Genomic DNA, 27113 nt, shown 5'->3' with positions numbered 1-27113 from the left:
TATATGTATATATATATAAGTATATATATATAAATATATATGTATATATATATATATATATTATATATACATAGATATATAAAAATATATAAATATACACATATATAAATATATATAAATATACACAAATATAAATAATCTCTTATCTCTTATGATAATTCTTATGATAAAAGGCAGATTTTCTCTGCCTGTTCCCATGTCTCTTTTTAATACAATTCTACAATATAGAATTTCTTAATTGGAATTTACCTATGATTTTTCCAAGTAGATTCGATTGGGTCATGGCACGTAAAGTTTTTTCAACTAAGCTTCCAACTAAGCAAAAATTTGAGAAAACTCAATATTTTACGATTTGCCTCTCTCATTTCAAGTGCTTCACTCCTTCCATTACCACCACACTTTCTCCCACTTTCTCTTTGCAAGTGTGCAACAATTAAAGTGAAAGTATTTATATAACAGGGATGAGCCATTAATACTGGTCATCCTTTTTGCTAGAGGAAGATCCGCTATGGTCTTATATGCCACACCACTAGTTTTCAATTCATATTAATCAAATTAATATTCAATTTTTCACCCTTATTATGTGTGTGTGTGTATTAGCAATTCGTATAAAATTGCATCAAAGACTTCAACTTGAATAAGTGGTTTCACATAAATGGGGATAAATTAAAAAGGTTTGTTGTTATAATTATTACTGTTTGACTATTGTAATCACGTTTGTTGGTTCCTCGTCAGGGAAACGTTGTTGTGATGCATTTATTAAATAATTGTAAACCGTAACCCTCCCCCTTTCGGAGAAGGGGCTTTGCTTATTGTTTAAAAATTGAATTGTGTCCCTTTTTGGGGAAATTGACAATATTTTCACCGTCTTTACGGAAGCATTTTTGTTTAAATGCCTTTGATAGAAGAAAGTCCAAAAATGAATTTCGCTGCAGCCGTACACTTCTATACAAGAGGGAGGACAAGATCCAATTGATCGAAATTGCAAGAGATGGGCCTACAATTCCAGTCTGTTATATATTTTGAGTATTATTATCACTAGCGATATCAAGATATAACTTTCTATTTTGTATTTTATGTGTAGATGTATATATATAGATGTACATGTAATATGTACACATATATACATGCATAATATCTACCCATACGCACACACACACACACATACATAGGGGCAGGTGTGGGTGTGTGGTAACAAACTACGTTTGAAGATACTGTACTTGATATGGGTGGTAGTGCCTTGCCGGTCTATGGCCTACCTTCAACAAACCGGGAAGGCACAAACACTCTGTCTTGATATTTGCTGCGTGAGACATGTTTTAATGTTGACGAGCTTGCCGAGTACATAGCCGACAATGAGCCAAAGCTCCTTCCAGAACAGAAGTTTGCTTACAACTCCGTTGTTAATTCAGTCCGGGCCAAAGCTGGGGGGATTTTTTTCCTGGACACTCCTGGGAGCACTGTGAAAACTTTTGTCAACAAATTAATATTGGCTGAGATTAGGCGAACACAAGGCATTGCCCTAGCTGTGGCATCATCTGGAATTGCGGCTACTAGTAATTAAATACATATTCGACCAAGCGAAGTTAAATAACTAATATCTCAAAACCAGCACTTCTGAATTTATACAGACAAGTGAAAACTCTTATTCTTCCCCAATCACTCACGTGTGTTACAAGTAATTGCGCAGCAACTGCAGTTTACTATCAGGGAGTGAATTATTATATTATTGAATATATAAATATGAATATATATATATATATATATATAATATATATATATATATATATATATAAATATAAATACATAAATATCTAAATACATATAAATATAAATATAAATGTATTTTTTTTCTGTAGTTTCAGCTCAGAGCTGTGGCCATGCTGATGCACCGCCGTTTTGCTAAACTGTTATTACTGACAGCCTCCTCCAATATGTAGCACTTGGTGAAGAATGGAGTTTGATGTAGCTACCCTCATTTGTACCTCTTGCTGTGAGGTAGGTTCATCTGGGACTCTCGATAGGAAGAGGTCCAGCTTTGATTTAAAAACACCTAAATCTACTTTGTGCAAGTTCCTCGGGCTCTTTGGGAGAATATTAAAAAGCTGTGGGCCCCTGAAACCCAGGCTATTGCAGTAACTGGTCCTGAAGCACGATGACGTTGCTGGGATCTTTGGCACTATACAGTGTTGTCCTGTTCTGGCATTGGTGTAGCTTTCAATGCTAAAATTTGGCACAATACCTTCCAGGATCTTCCAGACGTATATTACTGCATACCTCTCCCGCCTTCTCTCCAGGGTGTAGAGTCTTAGCTGTTTCAGCCTTTCCTAGTAGCTGAGCAGTTGCAAAGAGACGATCTTTTTTGTGAATCTTCTCTGGATTGCTTCAAGGTCCACTGTTAATTTCACACAGTTGGGTGACCATAGCTGGGAGCAGTAATCCAGGTGGCTGAGGACGAATGTCCTCCAGAGGACAATCATAGTTTCTTTATCTCTGGTTCTGAATGTTCTTAGGATCCATCCAGCCAGTCATCTGCACTTTGTCACCATCCTGGTAATGTGCACTTGGAAAGAGGTATCATCACTCATGTCGATACCCAGGTCCCTCATTGATTTAGGCTCTGGGATTGAAACTCCCTATAGACCAGTGTACCCTGTAAGTTTCATATTCAGTTTTGGACGCTGGTAGCGTAGGGCTTGGAATTTTTCCGCATTGAACTGCATATTATTATCCTCAGCCCATCTGTAAACTGAGTCCAACCCCTGCTGCAGATGTGCAACATCGCTGGGGTTCTGTATTTTCTGTGAGACTTTCATATTGTCTGCATAACTTGCAAGGGTGGCTCTCCGGGCACTTGCAGGCATATCTGAGAGGACCACTATAAAAAGCAGTGGTCCCAAGACAGTGCCCTGTGGAACACCACTCACTATTCGTGTTTTTATTACAGAGGTGTCTCCATTAGCCACTACTGCCTGACTTCTATCTTTCAGAAAGTCATGTAATCACACCCCAAGTTTTCCAGCTATGCTGAGATCACACAGTTTGTGGCATATCATACCATGATCCACCTTGTATTTGTGAAGAAAATTTCCAGCATTATTTAACCCTAGGAACAGTAACTGATAGAATATTAATTGCAACTTATAGAATACTTACAATCACACTTATAATCATGCTAGTGCTGCCAGACTGGCACCCATGCCGGTGGCACATAAAAAGCACCAATTGAATCTGGTTGATGCCAGTATTGCTGACTAGCCCCCATGCTTGTGGCATGTAAAATGCACCCACTTCACTCTCAGGGTGGTCGGTGTTAGGAAGGGCATCCATCTGCAGAAACCTTGCCAGATCAGATTGGAACCACCTTGGTGCAGCCTCCTGGCTTGCCAGTTTTCAATCAAACCATCCAACCCATGCCAGCATGGAAGCAGATGTTAAAAGATGATGACAATGATGATGAGTCTGGATATCCTTAAACTTTAAACTATAGTCACCTTTCAAAGTTGATTTCTTCTGGTTGTTTATAAGATCAGTTTTAGTATTTAAAGGGAACAGAAGGTTAAATTGACTCTAGGCTATTACTAATGTACTACAGTTGGATGTCTTTCTTGTTGCCAACCCTAACCTGTTTCCAAGCAAGGTAATATTTCCTCATGGCTGGACATCACTAATCCTATTACGATCCTTACAGTTGATAGTTAATGTTTTCAACAAGAATAGATCAGTTTTTAAATATAGATTATTCTTTTAAAAAAAAAAGTGGAGAAATACATCATCTCTGACAAGATGGTGGTTTACTGCAGATAATTACCTATGAGAAACTGAAATTAGCTCTGTAAACCAACAAATGCTCACCAATTCTATTGTGTCACTGATGCTTACAATGATTAAATATACCACCTATAGTAGTATCCATATGAAGTGGACAGATTTGTTGAGAATAAAATGTCCTGGAGACAGTCCACTCTTAGCGAGGAGTCTGAAGTTCTGGTACTCTATTAACTTAATCGTATGAAACATTTTTCTTTTAGAATTTTGTAAAAAAAAAAAAAAAAAAAAAAAAAAAAAAAAGAGTTTAAAATTAAATGTAATTATATATATATAAAAAAGCATCTGATCATAGTTTGAATCTTTGACGTATAATTGCAGCTTTGTACATTAATCTTTGAGTTTATAAACTTTTAACAGCAAAAGAAAGAGAAAAATAATCTTTAGTTTATATGATAAAAAAATATTAGTTTATTTATTCTATGTTCAAACATGTTTGCTCATTCTCAAAAGCTTTTGTTTTCTGATTGCCAGTGGTAGGTTGTGTGGGTTGACAAACTAACATGTTTGCATACATTGTTGAAATATTATATAGGATGTTTTCCATATCATTTTCACGTGTATTTCTATAACTAAGCTCTGAAAGCAAAACTGAAAAGATAGTTATAGGAAATCAGCTTTGCTATTGCGTAAATGTTCTTAAAAGATCATATTTAAAGCTTCATTATAGTGAAATATTTCTATTTCATTAAGATAACTTAATTAATTAGTCATGAGTGATATGACCTACAACAACTAAGGATTTTCCCCATTCACAGCAAATTTTAATTAGTTAAAACAAAACAAGCAATAAAAAGTTTATTTTATTAATTACAATTATTAGAAATGAAAATAATTAAGACTTCTGTAAATATTTGATACTGGCAAATGTAAACAGTGACATCACATGAATTGAAAGACTAAAATTCAGTTACAACAAAAAGTTAGAGATATGGTATTTGTTAAAATATAAATGCATGAGAATATTCTTTTACTTCAAGTCATTTGATTGTGGCCATGCTGTAGCACTGCCTTAAAGGTTTTTTTTTTTTAGTCAAAGAAATCAACTCCAGGACTTATTCTTTGTAAGCCTAGTACTTCCTCTAATGGTCTCTTTTGCTGAACCGCTAAATTATGAGGATGTAAATACACCAACATCAGTTGTCAAGCGATGTTGGGGGGACAAACACAGGCACATAAACATACACACACACACATATATATGACGGGCTTCTTTCAGTTTCCATCTACCAAATCCACTCACAAGGCTTTAGTTGGCCTGAGGCTATAGTAGAAGACACTTGCCCAAGGTGCCACGCAGTGGGACTGAACCCAGAACCATGTGATGGTGGTGGTGGAGGTGGCAACACATGCGCAGAGAACACAGACACAAAGATATACACACACACACACACACATATAAATATATACACACAGGGCTTCTTTTAGTTTCTGTCTACCAAATCCACTCACAAAGCTTTGGTCAGCCAGAGGATATAGTAGAAGACACTTGCCCAAGGTGCCACACATGTGGTTGGGAAGCAAGCTTCTTACCACATAGCTATGCCTGCACTTATATATCAATTATACTATACATGAATTCTCTAAAACATATTTTCACAGCTATTCTTGTACAGTATGTACATCCACTCAATGGTAAACATTACCATTTCTGTATGGTGGAAGACCTGAGCCAAGGTCCAACTACTGGATGCAGTTTTAAAGCCATACCCATGATATTACTACCACTCTGGGTCAGCATAGACCTAGGAACAATACTGGCTAAGAGGTTATCCCACATTCTTTAAAATCCTGGAAATTCCAAATTCTAGGGTTTTGAGGAGGGTGGAACCATCTTTTAGCCACTATTTTTCTTAAGTTTACTCTGAGCTGGTGTAGTAGCATTTGTCAGGGAACCAACTATGGGTTAATTAACACGCAAACCACCTGAGCCAGGTTTACATTGAAATCATGAGATGCAATGTTAGATGTGAACTATTTTGGCAGATGAACATATTGAAACAATGGCACTACTTGACAACCAGTGCTGGTGTGTTTATGACCCCATGACTTAGTGGTTTGGCAAAAGAGACAAATAGAATAAGTACCAGGCTTAAAAGAAAAAAAAAGAACTGGGGTTGATTCATTTGACTAAAAGAAATTTCCCAAGGTGGTGCCCCAGCATGGCCAAGTCTAATGGTTGAAACAAATAAAAGATGAAAGAACAGATCTCTTGATACCAACCCCACTGAGGCTAACCAAGGTTATATGATGCAAACTCCTTGTTTAAAGTGATGTATAATTAAAACCTTTCATCAAAATTTCATGTTAATTTATGTTCCAAATACCATCTTAATAATGACAAAGTTATTTTAATGAATTCTTTCTCATTAATTAAATGAAACAATGACTGTGCATCGCAACAGGAACATGGTAACAAAAAGGGTTAAATTAAAACTTTACATTAGAATTTAATACAAAGCCCTTAATTATGTTATAAATACCAAATTAATAATAATGTGTTAATTACTTGACTAAACCTCCTCAAATTCTTCATTATTTCTGAAGGTAATTAAAGAATACAGAATACTTCATGGTTAACATTTTTGAGTGAGAGATGAAAAGTAAATGTTCAATTACTTCCTACAATAGTCACTGAGCAAATATAATTTAGAATGATAAAAAGATATTTGTGAGTTAAGACTATGAACCAGATATGACTGCTGTTTGATGATGTTTTCCCTGATACATATCACATCTACCATTTCCTTATTTCTCACAGAACCAACTCTACACGATTATTTGACATGCTATAAATAACAACTAAATTACACCAAATCACATTGTACTGTCTATAGAATATTAGACTCAGTGGATAATATAGCCTAAGATACATTATTTGAATAAACTATGGAATGGTCATAGCTGGACTACTTTTGATCATATGTCTGCTTTATCATTGATGATCTACAGCTAAATAATACAATAACCTATCTTATACAATCAAAGTGGGAGTCTCTGTATGATTGCTAAACCTGCTACAAACAGGAGCTAAATCAGTGGTTCTCAACCATTTTTTGCCTATGGGTCCCTTTTGATTCCTATTTTACATGACTAGACCCCTATAGACATTTGGTGCTTTAAAAAAGTCCCATTATATTTTTATAATTAAATATTATTAGTAGTTACTCCTTTACTTGTTTCAGTCATTTGACTGTGGCCATGCTAGAGCACTGCCTTTAGTCGAGCAAATCGACCCCAGGACTTATTCTTTGTAAGCCTAGTACTTATTCTATTGGTCTCTTTTGCCAAACCACCAAGTTACGGGGATGTAAACACACCAGCATCAGTTGTCAAGTGATGTTGGGGGGGACAAATACAGGCACATAAACATTTACACACACACATATATATGATGGGCTTCTTTCAGTTTCCATCTACCAAATCCACTCACAAGGCTTTATTTGTCCCGAGGCTATAGTCGAAGACACTTGCCCAAGGTGCCACGCAGTGGGACTGAACCCAGAACCATGTGGTTGGTAAGCAAGCTACTTACCACACAGCCACTCCTGTGCCTTGTGTGATGCTTACAGCACCCAAGCGGTCACCCATCTAAGTACTAACTTGGCTCGATGTTGCTTAACTTTGGTGATCAGACGAGAACCAGTGCTTTCAACGTGATATGGCCGTAAGGAGTTGTATAACAAAAATTGTTAAAATAGTTTGTGTATAATCAAAGTATAATAAATTTATTACAAAATCTTACATGAACACCCAAGGGCCATGTGAACCCTGTTTGAGAACCACTGAGCTAAATCTACACCAAACTATGCCTTAATAAAGGATAATTTAAGACAACACATGAAACCTAAAATAGAAAACAATAGGATAGTAATAATGTAGTACCTTTAACCATAAATCTGTCCAATTGGAATGCCTTGCATTTAAGTAACAACAACAAACATTAAACTGAACCAAAGACAACAATAGGAAACTATTCCAGAGTTCCATATAATTGGCAGCAATCTTGTCATGATAAATCAATCTTGGCAACAAAGCTACAGTTATCAGTATGGATGTTTTATTGAAAATGCTGGAATTGGGGGTTTGACATAACAGCTAAAATATAATATTCAAAACAATTCCATGATTGGTAGGGGTCCAGTCACACACACACAAAAAGAGCAGTAATCCTACCAGAAATACTAGTATAGTCATGTGACTAAAAGTCTTTGGAAGGAAAAAGTTTGTGTGTGTGTGCATGAGGCTATTCAAAGTTGCTGTTGGTAACATGTAATCCAGAACAACGTATTACATGGTTGAACTGTATAGCACCAAGCTGATACCCCATCAGGCTTAAACTAGTGAGCAGGATAGCTAAAAACATTAGATGGAAAGGATGGACATATCCAACATAGAATCAACAACTATTTATCATTAGTTTTGTGGAGATATAGAAATCCCTGGGACACTGAAAAACTGAGGTCTAAGGCTATTTTGGAATAACGAAACCTTTAAAATTTCAACCATATTAGTTATTTGTATATATTGGTTTGTGTCTATAATTCACTTAAGCATATGGCTGGTATTATTAGACAAACAAAAAGATCTCACATGAGATGTTGCAATGGTGAAGGAAATCAGCATTGATTAGTTTAGGGTTTCCTTTTTTTTTTTTAGCTTGCTCCCTTTTGTGTCTGACACATAGCACGTTGTGTATCATTTCCAGTTACATCCCTTTCTGCCAGCTGTTTATTCATTATATTGTTTACAACAAGGGTAAGACCATCATATATTTGTTGGTGTATTGAAAGTACATGCTTTACTTGAAATGATTTCAGTGAAGTGGTTGATATTTGGAGGGATATCCAGCTGTAAAAACCATGCCAAAACTGACCTCACCTGTTCTGGTGCCATGTAAAAAGCACTGTCCATTTTGTGGGGTGGTTGGTTAGGATGGGCATCCAGCCATAAAAACCATGCCAAAACAGACACGGTAGTATTCTACCTGGTCAGCTCCTATCAAATCCTGTAACCCATGTTAAACGATGATGATTTCTATTGAAGACACAAGGCCAGCTATTTTGAAGGGAGGATTTAGTTGACAGCATCAATCCTAGCATTTGACTGCTACTTTATTTTTGGGATTTGATTTTGGAAGAACAAAAGGCACAAAATGTGAAAAACTGAAACAAATATCACATAGCATTTTTACCATTGTTCTCACAATTCTTCCACCTTACTACCTTAGTGATTTTAAACAATAAAAATTCTACATCAATAACAGTTTCATGTGTATATATGGCAACAGGATGGGGATTTAGCCATAGAAAATCAGCCTCAACAAATTCTGTCTTCACCATGTGAGCACAGAAAAGTGGATTTTAAAATGACCGATGATAATGGTGATATGTGCGTGTGTGTGTGTATGCATGTGCTAGTGTATATGTGTTTAACTGATGTAATATGGGATCAATACCAAAAGTTCCTATAACTAGACACAAACTCTCAAACACAATATTTTGGACACACATCTATAGTCCATCTAAGAAAATCTCTAAGGATTATCAAAATAAAGGCTTTAGTAGATTATGTTGCAACAAAGCAACAAAGAAAAGGAAAGGGAAAAAAGTAAGCAAGAAGACTATAGTATAAAGATGTGTACACATACATATGTAAACACATGTATGTTACAAGAAAATTTTTAATAAATTTCAAAACAGCTAAAAACAAAAAAAAATTTTCAATTGAATTTTTGATTGAAATTTTTCATCAGAGGAATTTGAAATGATTCAAAGGAAAAAGACAAAAACACACTGATTAACAAAAGAAATACTGAAATGGGAAATTAGACTGCAGATAGCATTCTAAAACTAGAAAATATAGCTATATTTTAGTAGAATCTACTTAACAGTATTTTCTAGAAAAATACTAGTGTGTATACATATGTGTATGTTTGTGTGTGAGTGTAATGCACAACATGTAACTCTGTAAATCAGAAATCAGAAGTACCAAAATTTATCTATTGCATCCCATTAGACAGTTTCCTCCTTGTACTTGGACATTACACATTTGGGACCAGCTGGTGGAATATACATCTCTTTTGGTTAGAGCTTATCAGTGTGGTTTGATGGCATGGTGGCCTATGAACTCATGGTTTTTAGAATATTTATCTGGACTGATAGTTCTGTCACTAGGTTTTTAAAGAATGAAATTGTTTTCATGGTAACACTTAACAATTAACTCTGATCTTCTGTTGATGTTTTTCCAGCATTATACTACAGAAATTTGTACATTGTGGATGTGGACTTGCTGCTGAAGTATGAACCAATATTATCAATATTGATCTTTCAAATACCAAAGGATGTTTAAAAATGTAGAATTATTTTTTTATCCATGTCTCCAGGTGGGTGTACAGTCTGAATGTTCATTCTTGATGCTGCCTTCACACATTATCAAACCATGTATGGCATGTAAAAGATACAAACAACAATGACATTGTTATTAACAACTGGTTCACACTTCAGCAATAAATCCACACCTGTTCAAATTTCTGTAGTCTCTGACATAAGGGAAATAACATCAGCCTAACCAAAATAACAGACATATTGAAAGCAAAATCAGATCTAATTTATTAAGTGTTGACATAAAACACAAGTTCATTTACTTAAACCTCAACAACACTATCAAACCAGACTAAACAATCATAGATGTCAGAAAATCCATGCTCATAAACACTGACCAAGTGTGGTAAACATTCCACCAGCCGGCCAGCTGATGAATGCTCAAGGACAAAGATATAAAACTCTGAGTAGTAGAATGCTATAACCAAGAACATTACAGATTAAATACTTAATATAGCGAACACAATTACTTATTGATTTGTTTGAAAAATTACTCTTTACTGAATCACATTTACAAATGCATTAACATATAATATCTGTCTTCAGATATGTAAATACTATAAATAAATATGTATGTATATGCATGTGTGTGTGTGTGGTAAGAAAAGATGTAAGTAATGTCAATAGGGAAAAATGGAAGCTGGGATTCTTAAAAATTTATATTATGGAAAAGATTTTAAGAATGCATTCTTTTTATAACTCAGAGGAATTACTAATTCTTTAATGAATCTATATTAGAACCTTTTCCAAACTGAAGAAAAGTATAAGTGATGAAAAAACAACAACAAAAAGTTCCCCAGCTTATTATGACATTTGATATATGTATTAGAACAAAAATTGATGTGAAGCAGTGGAAAAAATTGCTTTTGTGGAAAGAACCAATGAAATATTTTGATAATCATGCTTTCTTTAAGAGCAGTGAAAAAACAGGCAATGGTAATATTGAATTGATACATAGGTCATATGATCTTGTATTTAAATCAAATGAAGAATGAGATGTTATGATGTTCATGCATTTCTCATAATAAAGCATTAGAAAACATGCAGCATTAATCATTAATATTAAATGTTTCCTGTGGTAGGTATGGAACCTTGAAATAATATGGAACCTGGAAGGAGTTTTGATGAGTGACATGATTTTCTCAAAAAAGCATTAGCTGCATGCAGTGTGGAAATAAACAAGAAAAAGACATTCCCTGAAGAAGGTGGATAGCAAGTAGTGAACCTACTGAAGTAGATCTTACTTTGTTTTAGATAATTCATAGTAATATCAAGAAACAAAATGGAAAAAGCAAATATTTTTCTATCAACATATTCTATATATAATAATTAAGACTCCTCTCCTACTAACCACAGATATTTAAGCCTTTAGCATTTACATTATTCTTTAAAAAGGAATGCTAATTTATTCATACTGATTTGAATTAATCATGCATTATCTTGTACCTTTGTAATCTTAATGAGGTAACTCTTAATTTTTAGAATGACATTATAGGGTTGGTGTGAGAGACCAGACCTGGCTACTTTGTACATAAAATGGGTAGAATATTTTGGCTAGATATGACTTGTTTAAATGCAAAAGGGTTAAAAATTTAAGAATTTTTTTTATTTGATATCTTTTTGGCAATTCTATCGGACAAAATTCAAATTGTAGAAATTTTCTTATATCTCTGTGGTAATATAGTCATTTCCTTATAACACCATATCCTGCATTGTTGCTAATACGAGATCAAACCAGGAACCAAATGATTACAAAATGAACTTCATAACCACACAAACATTGTTATTAATAACAGTAAAGGTCAATACTAACATACTTGATGTGGTGCATTAAAATTACATGATAATAATCATTATCATAATGAATATTCTCATCACGAAGGGTATAATTTCAATTAAATAAAATTTCTAGGCTCACTACATGAAGTATACAAGTACCTACATTGCTATTAAGTTCTCACGCAGCAGATAACCCTGAGCATTCCCCTACACCAACCATTCTAATAATAACAATAACAATAATAATAATAATTATAATGATAATAATAATACAGTTATACTGATAAAGGGTTCTAAACATGTAATGGGAAGTATAATTGGTTGGCCTGAACCCTAACATATGTTTCATATTTATCTGAAATATGTAAAAGGAAAAAATCAAGCCTGATAGGGTTTCAACACAGAAGACTGTGGAATCAAAGACATTTTATGACATTTTCTCTAGTATATACAAGAGGAATTTGGATTTGAAACTGTAAATGTTTGCTTTGGATTATTCAGAACCTGGCTCTTTGTAATGGTAATATTTAAAAAAATGGAATGCAAAATGATAACTCAGTTAAGTTTTATCACACAAAAGGTTAATGTATCTTGACAATGGCCTTAATTAAATGTTATATATATATATATATATATATATATATATATGTCATGATGTTGTTAATGATTTAAACTCATTCAATTTAATTACAAAATCTACGTAGCTAATTACAGTGACATAACCACTAGTTTGAGAAGACATTTTCTGACAGTAATGAACTCCCTGAAACACCATTTTAATCATTTTAACCTTTCACTGAATCAAGTTTCGATTTTCAACTTATTAACAACAAATTTAAAACAATTATGCTAATGATATTAACATCATTAATTGAAGCTATGTTTGGTTGTCTGATTGAGCAGTATTAATCAGTATACGGCAGAGGTATGGTAGGAGTAAAGAGAAGGAACAAATAAACAGTCAATAGTGAATCTGGGAGTAAAAAAACATTTTTAGCAGGTCAGGATAAGCTGAATTATAATACTTGGCTTTAAAATGATAACAAATTCTATTACACCTGAGGTATTCATACTATTTCTGTAGACTTTATTTGCAAACTTACTGATACAAGTGCTATCAGTTGAAAGTTCCACATATCAAATACCAGCAGGTTTATAGGGGTCATCAGGAGAGAATGTGCACCAACTCAGGGCCTTCCTCTCAACAGTTATTATTGCACACTAAGATGATATCCTATTTGCTGGATCAATTGGCTATTAGGCTTCAATCAGTATTCTTCTAGCCATTGCTCATCATCTCTTTTTAACCATATCCAGTAGTTGAAGGCACCAAAGAATAGTAGAAAGTGTGTTTAATGAAATAGTTATAAAAGACTTCAACAATTTTCTCCCTTTTCCTCTCTAGCTTTTGTTTTTTAATTTTCAGTTGTTAATCTCAAGTATATTTAACAATCTCATAATCCTTTCTACAACAGGAATAAGCCCTGAAATCTTTTTTGGGGGAAGGTTAGATGGTTACACTGACCCCAGTGCTCAACTGGTACTTATTTAATCTATCCCGAAAGAATGAAAGGCAACGTTGACTTTGGAAGAATTTGAACTCAGAAAAATAAAGATGGACAAAATGCTGCTAAACATTTTGTCTGGCATGCTAACGATTCTGCCAGCTGACTGCCTTGCTTTAAGAATTTCTTAATACCATGCAAAGTGCAAAGTAAGGATTTAGATATAGAAAGAAGCATCTAAAAGTGCCTTCCTAACTATTGAGTGATTAAAATAACAAAGCATATTATCAAATATAAAATATTAGCCCCACCCAGCCAGCATGTGTGCCTACAACTTGGTCTGTTTTTGTTTGTTTTACCATGCTAGTATGTGTTAGACAAATATCTCACTGAGGCATCGTTCTGAAGTTGGATACTCTTTCTGTAATTAATCCACACCTGCTTGCTTTTCAAGTAAGAGATATCATATTTCACATGTCTTTGAAGGTATAAAGTGAATGGACAATTTGTTGACAGGGAAAGTGCAACTTTTGTACAGCGCAAATGCAAACAAACACACACATGTTTATGTGTGTGTGCATGCACATATACATCAAATGATGGGCTTCTTTCAGTTTCCATCAACCAAATTCATTCTACTACATGCACAAGGCTTGAAATCTTGTGGAAAAGGAGCTAGTTGATTTCATTGACCCCAAAAGAATGAAAGGCAAAGTCAACTTTCGCAGAGTTTGAACACAGAATGTCATGAAGAACAAAATGTTGTTAAGTATTTTGTCTGGTGTACTAACAGTTCTGCCTGCTTACCACCTTAATAATAATAATAATAATGTATTTCTTTACTGTCCACAAGGGGCTAAACATAGAGGGGACAAACAAGAACAGACAAAAGGATTAAGTCGATTACATCAAGCCCAGTGGGAAACTGGTACTTTATTTATCGACCCCGAAAGGATGAAAGGCAAAGTTGACCTCGGCGGAATTTGAACTCAGAACATAATAATAATGATCCTTTTTACTATAGGCACATGGCCTGAAATTTAGGGGAGAGGTATAGTTGATTACATTGACCCCAGTGTTTTACTGGTACTTAATTTATCAACCTCGAAAGGTTGAAAGACAAAGTTGATCTCGGTGGTATTTGTTGAACTCAGAATGTAGCAACAAACGAAATACCCCTAAGCATTTAGCTTGCCATGCTAACGATTCTGCAGCTCACTGCTTTTGCAATAATAATAATAATAATAATAATAATAATAATAAGCAGGAGTGGCTGTGTGGTAAGTAGCTTGTTTACCAACCACATGGTTCCGGGTTCAGTCCCACTGCATTGCACCTTGGGCAAGTGTCTTCTACTATAGCTTCGGGCCGACCAAAGCCTTGTGAGTGGATTTGGTAGATGGAAACTGAAAGAAGCCCGTCGTATATATGTATGTATGCGTGTGCATATGTTTGTCCCTCCAACATCGCTTGACCACCGATGGTGGTGTGTCTACGTCCCCGTAACTTAGTGGTTCAGGAAAAGAGACTGACAGAATAAGTACTAGGCTTTCAAAGAATAAGTCCCGAGGTTGATTTGCTCGACTAAAGGTGGTGCTCCAGCATGGCCGCAGTCATATGGCTTGAAACAAGTAAAAGAGTAATCATCATCATCATCATTCTCCTTTCTACTACAGGTACAAGGCCTGAAAATTTGGGGTGAGAGGTGCTACTTGATTACTTTGGCCCCAGTACTTGACTCATATTTATCATATCAACCCTCAAAAGAACTAAGGACAAAGTTGACCACGGCAGAATTTGAACTCAGAACATGAAGACAGACAAAAAGGCATTAAGAATTTTGTCCAGTGTGCCAAAAATTCTGCCAGCTGGTTGCCTTAATAATAATAATAATAATTAATAATAATATAAATAATAATGAAACTAAAAGGTGCTTATTGTGCCAGTAACTAATGGTGCCTTTGGTATAGTGAGCAAAGGAAGAAAATGGTATATAATGTGCCAATAATTGTTGGTGCTCTAGATACAATGTACAAAGCAAAAATGTGTACAATGAGTCAATAAATAATGGTGGAGCAAAGAAATTGAAAAGTGGTCAGAAAAGACAGACAAAAAAAAAGAAAAGAAAAGAAAATAGAGCACATCCAGAATACAGTATTATTTGGAAGTGCAAGGAGTCTCTGTGAAAGCCTTACTTAATGGGAAGTAGACCAACTACGTTAATGATAGCTCTACCAACTAACTGAGTATGTCAGATATAACGATAATAATGATGATGATGGTACAAGGCCAGCAATATTGGAAATGGAGTGGTCAACTGGTACTTATTTTATCGTCCCTGAAGGGATGAAAGGCAAAAATCATCTCAGTGGAATTTGAACCTAGAATGTAGAGATGGATGAAAATTTCGTCCAGTGTGTTAATGACCTGCTAGCTCACTGCCTTAATAATAATTACAATAATAAAGATGGTGTTTCAAATTTTAGTAGAAGGCCAGCAATTTTATGGGGTTACAGTGACCCCAGTACCTGACCTGTACTTTATTCTATCAATCCTGAAAGGATTAAAAGCAAAATTGACCTCAGCAGTATTTCAACTCAGACTGTCTGAGACCCCCTTCGGTTATGACACTGACCCTGGGATTGCATCTAGAAAGTTACCCTCCCAGGCACAAGTCTGGGCAAAGTTGTTTATAGAAGACCAGCAGTCGCCTATGCATACCGGCGTCCCCTCTCCACACCACTAGTGTTATCCAAGGGAAAGGCAAAGGCCAATGCAGCTTGGCACCAGTGACGTCGCAACTCATTTCTACAGCTGAGTGAACTGGAGCAATGTGAAATAAAGCGTCTTGCTCAAGAACAAGATGGCTACCTGCATGGTTCTTGGTCTCAAGCATTTGTCTTGTGAAGAAAGGCTGAAGACGCTCGACCTTTATTCTCTAGAAAAACGCCGCCGCCGTGGTGATCTCATTCTTGCTCACAACATCATAAGCGGAAAGTGTAACCTCTCAAAAGAGCTGTTCTTCACTCCTGCTCCAGAACGTCGGCTGCGGGGTCACTCCGAAAAGCTCTATCTGTGACGATTTCATCTCAATCGAAGGACAGGGGCTTTCTCCGTGGAATAAGATGCTGGACGAGATAGTGAAGATGCCGACGACCACTCGGTTCAAAGTCTCCCTTGACCACAAATGGCCTGAACTCTTTGCATGAACACCACCCTGTACATGACTCCATGTCCCCCTACATGGCCTTGCTTTTTGCTTTTTGAGCCAAAAAATTAACTTAACTTAACTTAATTTAACACAACACGAAGCCCAGTCCGAGATTTGAGCTCACAACCGTAAGCTCGACACTCTAACCACTGAGCTATGCACCTTCACTCAGACTGTAAAGTCAGAAGAAATCCTGCTTAGCATTTTGTCTGGCACAATAATGATTCTGCCAGCTTGCTGCCTTAATGACGATGATGATAATCCTTTCTACTAAAGGCACAAGACATGAAATTTTGGGGAGATGATTAGTTGATTACATTGACCCCAGTGTTTCATTGGTACTTAATTTATCAACCCTGAAAGGATGAAATGCAAAGATGACCTTGGAGGAATTTGAACTCAATGTGCAGTCGGACGAAATGCCACTAAGCCTTTTGCCTAGCATATTAATGATTCTCCCAGCTCACTGCCTGGATAATGATGATGATAATAATAATAATAATAATAATAATGTTGCTAAACTGGCAACATGACCATTCCTAAATACAACAACATAATAATAATGGTTTGTGATTTAAGCACAAAGCCAGCAAAGTTTTTAGGGTGGTGGGTTAGTCAATATCATCAACAGCAGTATCTAACTGGTACTTCTATTTTATCGAACCCAAAAAGATGAAAGGCAAAGTTGACCTCAGTGAGTTTTGAAACTAGAATATAAAAAGCTAAAAGAAATACTGCAAAGCATTTTATTTCGTGCTCTAACAATTCTACCAATTCACTGCCCAGATAATATCAATAATGATGATAATGATAATAACAATTATTTATAATGTAAGCACAAGGCTTAAATTTGTAAGGAATAAACTGGTTGATTACACCAACCTAACACTAGATTGGTACTTTACTTTATCAACTTCAAAAGGATGAATGGCTAAGTTATTCTTGGAACAATTTGAACTCAGAACTTAAAATCTGGTAAAAAAAAAAAACACAAGGAATCTTGTCTGAAACTTTAACCCATTCCACTAGTACTTTAGTGTAAAGGCTACAAATTCTGGAAAGGGTTTAATGGATTATATTAAATTAAAGTACTTGAATGGTATTTTACTGACCTTGGGATAATGACATTGACTAAAATTTTATTGACTTTGGGGTAATGAAAGTGGCTAATCAGAAACTCAGAAATGCCTCATGAAACAAAATAGAACAAAAGCACTTTGTTTTTCCCTTTGCAGAGTCATTTTCATTGCTTAAGGTATGAAGTGGAGAGGAATTAGATGAAACTGGGAAGATGTGATATTCATAGCATTTTAATGGGCACTAATTAATAAAAAATGAAGTAGTAACAATTAGGAATTGATGTCAAAAACTCTCAAACTTCTGAATAAGCAGCTGCTACATTAAATAATGTGCTTAATAAAATGATTTCCTTTTGAGCTAATTATCATAAGAGAAGAGCATGAAATTGCCTCCCTCTTGGCTGTAATCCCACTTAGCCAAAAGGGATTTTAGTTAAGTGAGCTGTATGGTACTCTCTCACTCGTATTGGGTGCTACCCCACCCCCACACACACAAAAGCTGTCAGTATGCTCGGTAAAGTGGTTGGTATTAAGAAGGGTATCTAGCCAAAGAAACAACACCAAAGCAAACCCTGGAGTACAAGTCCTTGACTCTCTTGGATGCTATGAAACCATCCAACCTATGGAAGCATGGAGGGTGGACATTAAAATATTGACGACAACGATGATGATGATGAGCAAATAAGTGATTTAAAAGTAATCATCATCATCATCGTTTAACGTCCGCTTTCCATGCTAACATGGCTTGGAAGATTTGACTGAGGTCTGGCGAACCAGATGGCTGCACCAGACTCCAATCTGATCTGGCAGAGTTTCTATAGCTGGATGCCCTTCCTAATGCCAACCACTCCGAGAGTGTAGTGGGTGCTTTTACATGCCACCGGCACAAGGGCCAGTCGGGCGGTACTGGCAACAGCAACACTCAAATGGTGCTTTTTATATGCCACCTGCACAAGAGCCAGTCCAGCGGCACTGGCAACGACCTCGCTTGAATGTTTTTTCACGTGCCACCAGCACAGATGCCAGTAAGGCAATGCAGGTAACAATCACGCTCGAATGGTGATTTTTACGTGCCACTGGCATGGAGGCCAGCTTGTTGCTCTGGCAACGATCACGCTCATATGGTACTCGTAGCGCTCCAGTAGCATGGATGCCAGTCATCGGATTTGATTTCGATTCATGTTGCTGGTATTTATACTATCAGTTCAGAAGAATGAAAAAGTAAACTTGTTTAGAATACTGAGATCACTACAACTATTACCTATCACATTGAGATTGTGTTGTAAGATGTTAAAACCTAGATTCTTTTATTTATTTCAGTCATTTGCTGGAGTACCACCTTTAACCAAACAAATCAACCCCAGGACTTATTCTTTGTAATAAGTACTTATTCTAACAGTTTCTTTTGCCAAACTGTTAAGTTACGGGGTCGTAAACACACCAACATCGGTAGTCAAGCGAAGGTGGGGGGACAAACACAAACACACAAACATATACATGTATATATATGACGGGTTTCTTTCAGATTCCGTCTACCAGATCCACTCACAAGGGTTTCTTATTTCTTTACTGCCCACAAGGGGCTACACACAGAAGGGACAAACAAGGACAGACAAAGGTATTAAGTTGATTATATCGATCCCAGTGTGTAACTGGCATTTATTTCATTGACCCCGAAAGGATGAAAAGCAAAGTCGACTTCGGCGGAATTTGAACTCAGAATGTAGCGGCAGACGAAATACCGCTAAGCATTTCACCTGGCGTGCTAACGTTTCTGCCAGCTCACCACCCACAAGGGTTTGGTTGGCCCAAGGCTATAGTAAAAGACAGTTGCCCAAGGTGCCACACAGTGGGACTGAAGCTGGAACCATGTGGTTGGTAAGCAAGCTAATTACCATACAGAAAATTCTGCGCCTACGCTAAATTTTAAAGAAGTGTTTTCAAGATCTAAGAAACCTAAATATCTAGATTAGTTTTAGAATAATGGCTATCAGCTTGTTAATGAAGATTGATAAAACTAATATAAAGATGGAGATAATAAAAACATCTCCAATAATTTTTAATGAGAACATACCTTAATTTATGTGACAGAAACAGAAGTATGAAGCTACAAGGCAATAAAGTTTGATTAATGTTTTAATGTTTATAATTATGTGTTTATAATAGTGCAAATTCATCATTTAATCAAGACAATGATGTATATGGCCATAACTCAGAGTTTCATAGATACAAAAGTATATGTCTAATTGATTAGATATGAGCGATATGATTTCTACCTGATTAGCAAGATATAATGTAATGCCTTTTAAAGGGTACGTTTAGTTGAGCCTTGAGCTAGGAACTGGCTGACTTCAGAATGGCTTAATTGTCATTGTTAATTAAGATACATTTCACCATTTAATTAATGTTATACTCAGAAACGTCACAAGGTATTTGAAGAGAACACCTTGAGATGATAATAAGGTACGTAAATGCTAAAAACCTTCCAAAGTAAGTTTGGTGAGAAAGAGCAAGGAATGCAGATACAGCATGCTGGGTAAAAAAAGAAAAAAAAAGAAAAACAAACAAACTGAAAGAGCTATAGTGCAGAAGATGGTGGCTTAATGAGGGGTTCTTATACTGTACCTGGAATCGGTGATAGCCCTGTCCTTCCTTGGTGCGGCCTTCTTTGCTGACCGCCCAGTAAAAGTAACAGCTAGGGGAGATGATGGTAATAGCACTCAACAGCAACAGAATCGGGCTAGCTGTGTTTGCGAGCGTCGATAGCATCATGAAGACAGATGTCACTGCAACAACAACAAACAAGCAACATCACATGACAAAACAATACCATACGGAGACTCAAAAGGATGACACCAACAAAGACAGAAGATGAGAGATTTTGGTTAAATGGTGGGTAGATAGAAATTAAAGAGATACAATACTAGTCTTATAACTTCACTATATCACAAATAAACACCAGAATTTGAGGAGGCTTGTGGTGATATTTATTGATAAGAGTAAATTTTGTAAAAAAACAAAACAATGATATTTGTAATATAACATGCTAGTTTGGGAAGAAGCAACTGCGTTACAGGAAACTGAAAGGCAGGTACAAAATAGTTGACTTTGTAAGGAATCTGATTTTTTTTCTTCTGAAGATAATTGCCAGTATTTTTATGTTGTGGTTTCTTTATAGAAATTGCTCAAAACCATTTTTTGTTTTCTTTTTTTTTTAAAAAAACAAAAAAAAAAAACAAAAAACAAAATTAAATCGCATGCAAATTGTATTTATGTACTGGTAATTTCTACAAACAAAAAATTTAATGTTAACCTAATTTTGAATACAAAATAAACAAATATGTGTAACTATAACATTAAGACGCTTTCAAAATTGAAGCATTCATAGTGGCTACTTTTTTTTTTACAAAGTCTGTAAAAACAGAAGAAATATTGAATAGTATCATATATGAAAAGTTCACTTGTGTATATATATTTTCCTGCATAGTACAATTTAAACAATATTGAAACTGTAAATTTTTTTGCTGACTTCATTTTGAGTATTTATAAAATTGCCAACAAGTTGGAAAACACAAATAATAATAATAATAATGATGATAATAACAATAAAAAATTGCATTGATAAAATATTAATGAATACATCACTTGCAGTCATTTTTTCGCATATAAGTGTCCTGCTGAATAAAGAGGAAGAATTAAAGACCAATAAAATTCTCATAAAAAAAAAAACCTCAAGGTTTGATTTATATATATATATAAATAAAATTATCCGGTATCTGGAATTATCCAGTAATTTTTTTTGCTAGTTTATTTTGTCTCTTTGTCTTCTCTCTTGGTGCTTATTTTGCGGTGTTTATTTTGACCATATCACGCTTGGAGATGTTTGGCGGGAAATTTAGGCTGGTCTTGTACATATGTGCATATATATGTATGTATAAGCATTTGTATATGTAAGTATAACATATGTTCTGTATATATATGTATCCGTATTTATTTGCTTTCTGGTATATTCAACTGAAGAAGGCAGAGCTTCTCTGAAGCAAAGTCAGAAATTCAGGATCTTGAATTATCCAGTAAAATCTTTTTTGCTAGTTTATTTTACCTTTCCGTCTTCTCTCCTGGCACGATATGAACATTTAAGGTGGTTTTAGGGTCAGGATTTTGACTGCTATTTCAGCATGGTGGTATCTCTCAGATACCCTAATTTATAGTTTAAATAATTATTACCTTTGTATGGTATTTATTCCCATGATGGCCACTAGATAAGATTGATATTATTCTTTTATATATATATATATTAAATATTCCTACAGAATACCTATGATATAAAGCATCAACGAAGATAACTTTGTAAAATTTAGAGCAACCTGCAAGGACTGAGGGTGGAGGTGGTAGACAAGCTTTCAGATCATTTTGAATTAATCATGCATTATTTCATAGTTTTGAGATTTTGGTGATGTGATTGCTTATTTTTAGAATGACAGTGTCGGGTAGGTGTAAGAAGCCAAATGAAACCATTTTGAACATAAAACAGAATATTTTGGTCGGATATGGCTAGTTTAAATGCTAAAGTGTTATTCAGATTTAGATGGCTTCCATTATTTTCAAACTTGTTCAACACTGTGATGTAAAAAGAAAAAAAATATTTTGTTATCTCATTAATAAAGTGTCTAGACTTTGCCAAAATATGTCACATTTGATGAGAACACCTGGTATTTTGTTAGGGGGAACCAGTAGATCTAACTGGCAAATATTCACTCACCGATACATTGAAATAACTGGCTCATAGACTACTCTTCTCTTTGCTGTTTCTGTCACTATGATTACTTTTGAACTAGTTAACTGCATATCCTCTCCATCTATCACCTTAAGACTCTATACTAAACACTTCACTCACAATAACCTTCTGAAATTTTCTCAGTCACATGTGCTTTTCTTGCATAGATTCATGCTAAGTATTAGTGGCACTAACCTCCTGAATCAAGGAGGTGGAGACTACTGAAAAGATAATGAGCCCTGTTCCTCCTCCAGTTAATTTATAAAAATACAATAACCATAGTTCCATCATTTTTATGACAAGTTTTTCAGAAGTGGAGAGGTCAGTTACAGAAACGTTTTTTTTTCTTCTTTAAAAATAGAAAGAGTGCAAAATTTGATAAAATTTTATCAAGAGTTTCACTAATCAGAATATTATTCTAAATTACTAAGTATTAAATGAAAGAAAAATAATTAGAGTAGAATTCTGCTTCCACAGGCAATAATATATAACTTTACACACACACACGATATATATATATATATATAATGGTTATGAGAGACTGTAGTATGCTAAAAGACATATTTAGATCATTGGGTAGTTTAGTGTAATAATGGAATGAGAGAATTTGATCCAATGCATTATATACTACAAAGGAGATTCTCTGAATCCATATTAAATACTATTCTTATATATATATATATATATATATATATATATGCTTAAATTGAACATTATTACTTTCTTTTTGTAATTTCCATTTCTGCTAAGACTAATAGAAATAATGTATTGAGTAGCAATTTATAAAATTAGGGGTAAAAAAAACAAACATTTTCTACATATATCATTATCTATAGCTAATCAAAATTGCCAGGTATGTATTCTTAATATTGAATGATAATAAAAGATATCAATATCAGATGATAATTAGTAACACACATGTACTGATGTCCAAATTTAAAACAATTTTAGAAGTAGTACATTTAAAAGTGTAAGGTATGAAAAGAACATTTGAAATAAATGGTAAAGAAACTTAAAATATTTAAATATTAATGAAAATTAATTAGACTGGACAGAATGAAAGATTTTTACCAAAGAGTCAATGTATATTTTATACACTTATTTTACTGCAACTAACATCATATATTAACAAATAGCAATATTGTTTAGTTTAATAGAATGATATGGAGTTTAACCCTTTCGTTACTGTATTTCATTTGAGATGATCTGTGTTTCTTTTAATTACTTTAAATATAACAAAATACTTAGTAAAATAACTTAGTTATCATTGAGCTAGTTTTAGGAACACAAATTGTGACTAAGGTTTGGTGGAAGATTTTAATTCAAACCTTATGAAAACAAGACATTTGTACTGAGAGCCAGAGCCGGTTTCAGCCGGGTTGGTAATGAAAGGGTTAAGAATATTTTGGCTTTATACATTTGTAGCTTTCATAAACCTTGTTGACTGAAAATAAAGTATGATATTGTAAATAACTGATAGTGACAGAAACAATATTAATACCAAAAAGCAATCTTTGTATCCAACTTAATGTTGAGGTTGTGTTAGAACAGAGAATACTGCATTATTTACATTGAGAGGACTTCTAATATAGACTCTTGGTGCATAAAAACACTCATATTTATACTTTTGATAGACAAGAACTGCCTGCTACGGCCAATGTTGGCCATATGAGAGGTCCTCTCAATGTAAATAACGTAGTATTTTGTGTCCTAACACAACCTCCAATGTGATGTTAAGATCAAAAAATAAATGATAGAGTGCAGATGTGTAACAGAATACAGCAAATCAAGTAAATTATATACATTTTAAAAATGTATCTTGCTCCTGAGAAGTGACACCTAATTTAATTTAACAATCTCATTGAACTTGTTGCAAGACACACACCTATGGTATGCACATATGTATGAATATGGTTATTACATAAGTTATAGCTAAAGCAGTCTTGAAACAGCTGTTGAGATAAGACTTTACATAATTTTTGTTTTGTTCCCATCTTTTTCTTTATTCTGTAATTTGTATTTTGTGTTCCATGTAAATATATGTCTCAAACCAAACACTATTTATTTACCTTACTACCTCCGTGACAGGTCAATAAGGATTGCTCTTATAGTTAACTTTCAATGCAGAAGTGCTGGCCTTGAACGAAGTGAATGAAGTTTAGGTTCCCATCCATGAAACCACAACTGTGTTACCAATACTAAACTTATTTTGCTTTCATCTCTTTACTGTAAATATGTAAACGTGTGTGTGTATATATATATATATAAAGATATATGGTGTCATGTAAAAAGCACCCAGTACACTCTGTGATATTATGAAGGATATCCATGCCAGAACAGACAATGGAGCCTGGTGTGGCTCCTGGCCTTACCAGCTCCGGTCAAACTGTCCAACCCATGCCAGCATAGAAAACAGACATTAAAAGATGATGATGATCTATATATCAACCAAACTATGAGGTGTGGTTATACACCACTAATCACAATGCACTTCTTTGTATTGTTGTAACCTTCAGATGAAGCCACTCTGCTGGATAGGCATGCAGAGGATTTTATTCAAGAATACAATGCACCAATGGTATGAGACTCAAAATCATCATCATCCAGTTGTATGTGCAAAACCCTAACCAGTAGGCTATGTGTCTTCACTGTCTGTCTGTCTATCTATCTATAGAAGTGGCTGTGTGGTAAGTAGCTTGCTTACCAACCACATGGTTCCGGGTTCGGTCCCACTGCGCGACACCTTGGGCAAGTGTATTCTACTATAGCCTCAGGCCGACCAAAGCCTTGTGAGTGGATCTGGTAAACAGAAACTGAAAGAAGCCAGTTGTATATATATATGTATGTATATGTTTGTTCCCCCAACATCCCTTGACAACCGATGCTGGTATGTTTACATCCCTGTAACTTAGCAATCCGGCAAGAGAGACCGATAGAATAAGTACTAGGCTTACAAAGAATAAGTCCTGGGGTCGATTTGCTCGACTAAAGGCAGTGCTCCAGCATGGCTGCAGTCAAATGACTGAAACAAATAAAAGAATATATATATATGTGTGTGTGTGTGTGTGAAGAATTGTTTATATGTTATGAATTAATTACTAAAATTTTCAAAATAAAACATTTTTAGTGCCAACTTGAGACCAAAATCACTAAGTGGTTCACCAACAAAACTCAAACCAGTTATGTATTTATCTTTAGCTATATAATGAACAAACTGGCTTAAAGACTTAAGTGTAATGAAATTAAAAATGACAGAAAGACTCCTTATAGTATTTAAAAGGCCAAGAAGCGACAGGTGTTTTGTAGTGTAACTGATAACATGTTCATCTGACAAGTGACAGTAAGTCAGTGGATAATGTTGACATTTTCTGCCCATCATATCCAATATTAATTTATGGTAGCATAAGAGAGAGACTTAAGGCATGTGATACAAAACTGTGTCCTTTATATATGAGTGTTTGGTTAGTTGAGACAGGTGTCATGTTTTATTTGTAATGCATTCATATTCTAGCAGAGAGAGAGAGAGAAATACCATGTCTTTACATCTAGATGCCTACCTTGTTGTAAATGGACAAAAGCATTGCTACTGACATTTCAGTACCAATACTGATAAAATACCACTCCAGCCTGGTTACTACTACCCACCATTCTAAGAAGTGAGTAGCCACGAGGCTCCTCTTCATCAAGAAACCTGTTCTGTTCCCTTCTTTCATACTTTAACTTCTCATCTCCCAGCATAAAGCCATCTTCCTCACTGCCATAGCTCCACTTAATTGAGCTGCATAAGGACAACACTAGTGTTGGTGCGTCAAAAAAAGCTCCCTGTACACTTTGTAAAGTGGATGGCATTAGGAAAGGCATCCAACTGTAGCAAGCATGCCAAAGCAGATACTGGTGTATGGTGTAGTTCCTAGATCCATCAGGTTGTCAAACCATCCAACCTATGCCAGCATGGAACATTACAAGGTCTTTTACCTTTTACTTGCTTCGGTCATTTGACTATGGCCATGCAGGAGTACCCTCTTCAAGTGTTTTTCGCTTTAGTTGAACAAATTGACATTTTTTAAAGCCTTCTACTTATTTTATTGGTTTCTTTTGCTGAACTGCAAAGTTACAGGGATGTAAACACACCAACAATGGTTGTCAAGTGGTGATGGGGGACAAACACGGACACAAAGACTTCTTTCAGTTTCTGTTTACCAAATCCACTTACAAGGCTTTGGTCAGCCCAAGGCTATAGTAGAAGACAGTTGCCCAAGGTGCCATGCAGTGGGACTGAATCTGGAACCATGTGGTCAGAAAGCAATCTTCTTACCAAACAGCCATATTTGATGATGATGATTTTATTTCGGGAGCAGGTTTACATGTTTAGAAACCAACACACACACACACGGAAGTAGCTGGGAGATTAATGTACCTGACTGGCTGCTTTATTGAGTTTAGTTTCACATTTCACTGTTTTATGTTCAAATCCTTCTCCCACCTGGTTCTGTCTTTCATTATTTTGGCTTTAAGTTGGTAAAACAAAAACTAATGATGACATACGACTTC

At 35.2% G+C, this 27113-nt stretch overlaps 1 protein-coding gene and 1 pseudogene across 10 annotated transcripts in view; both read right to left on the bottom strand.

Annotated features, from left to right (window-relative positions):
* LOC115213777 (tumor protein p53-inducible protein 11) overlaps window positions 1-27113 on the bottom strand; it is a 547834-nt gene that overhangs the window by 29320 nt on the left and 491401 nt on the right. For 2 of the 10 annotated variants that reach the window (XM_036504953.1, XM_036504952.1), the window contains exon 6: window positions 20411-20571. The exons of the other annotated variants lie outside the window; for them this stretch is intronic. In XM_036504953.1, coding sequence (XP_036360846.1) covers window positions 20411-20571 — 161 coding nt within the window. The remainder of the gene's footprint in view (window positions 1-20410; window positions 20572-27113) is intronic. 10 annotated transcript variants of the gene reach the window in all.
* LOC115214619 lies at window positions 7381-7501 on the bottom strand (annotated as a pseudogene).

This window comes from Octopus sinensis, linkage group LG7 (assembly GCF_006345805.1).
Source record: "Octopus sinensis linkage group LG7, ASM634580v1, whole genome shotgun sequence".
Lineage (NCBI taxonomy): Eukaryota > Metazoa > Mollusca > Cephalopoda > Octopoda > Octopodidae > Octopus > Octopus sinensis.
Note: the sequence above shows the minus strand (reverse complement) of the source record. Positions and strands in the feature narration are given on the sequence as shown.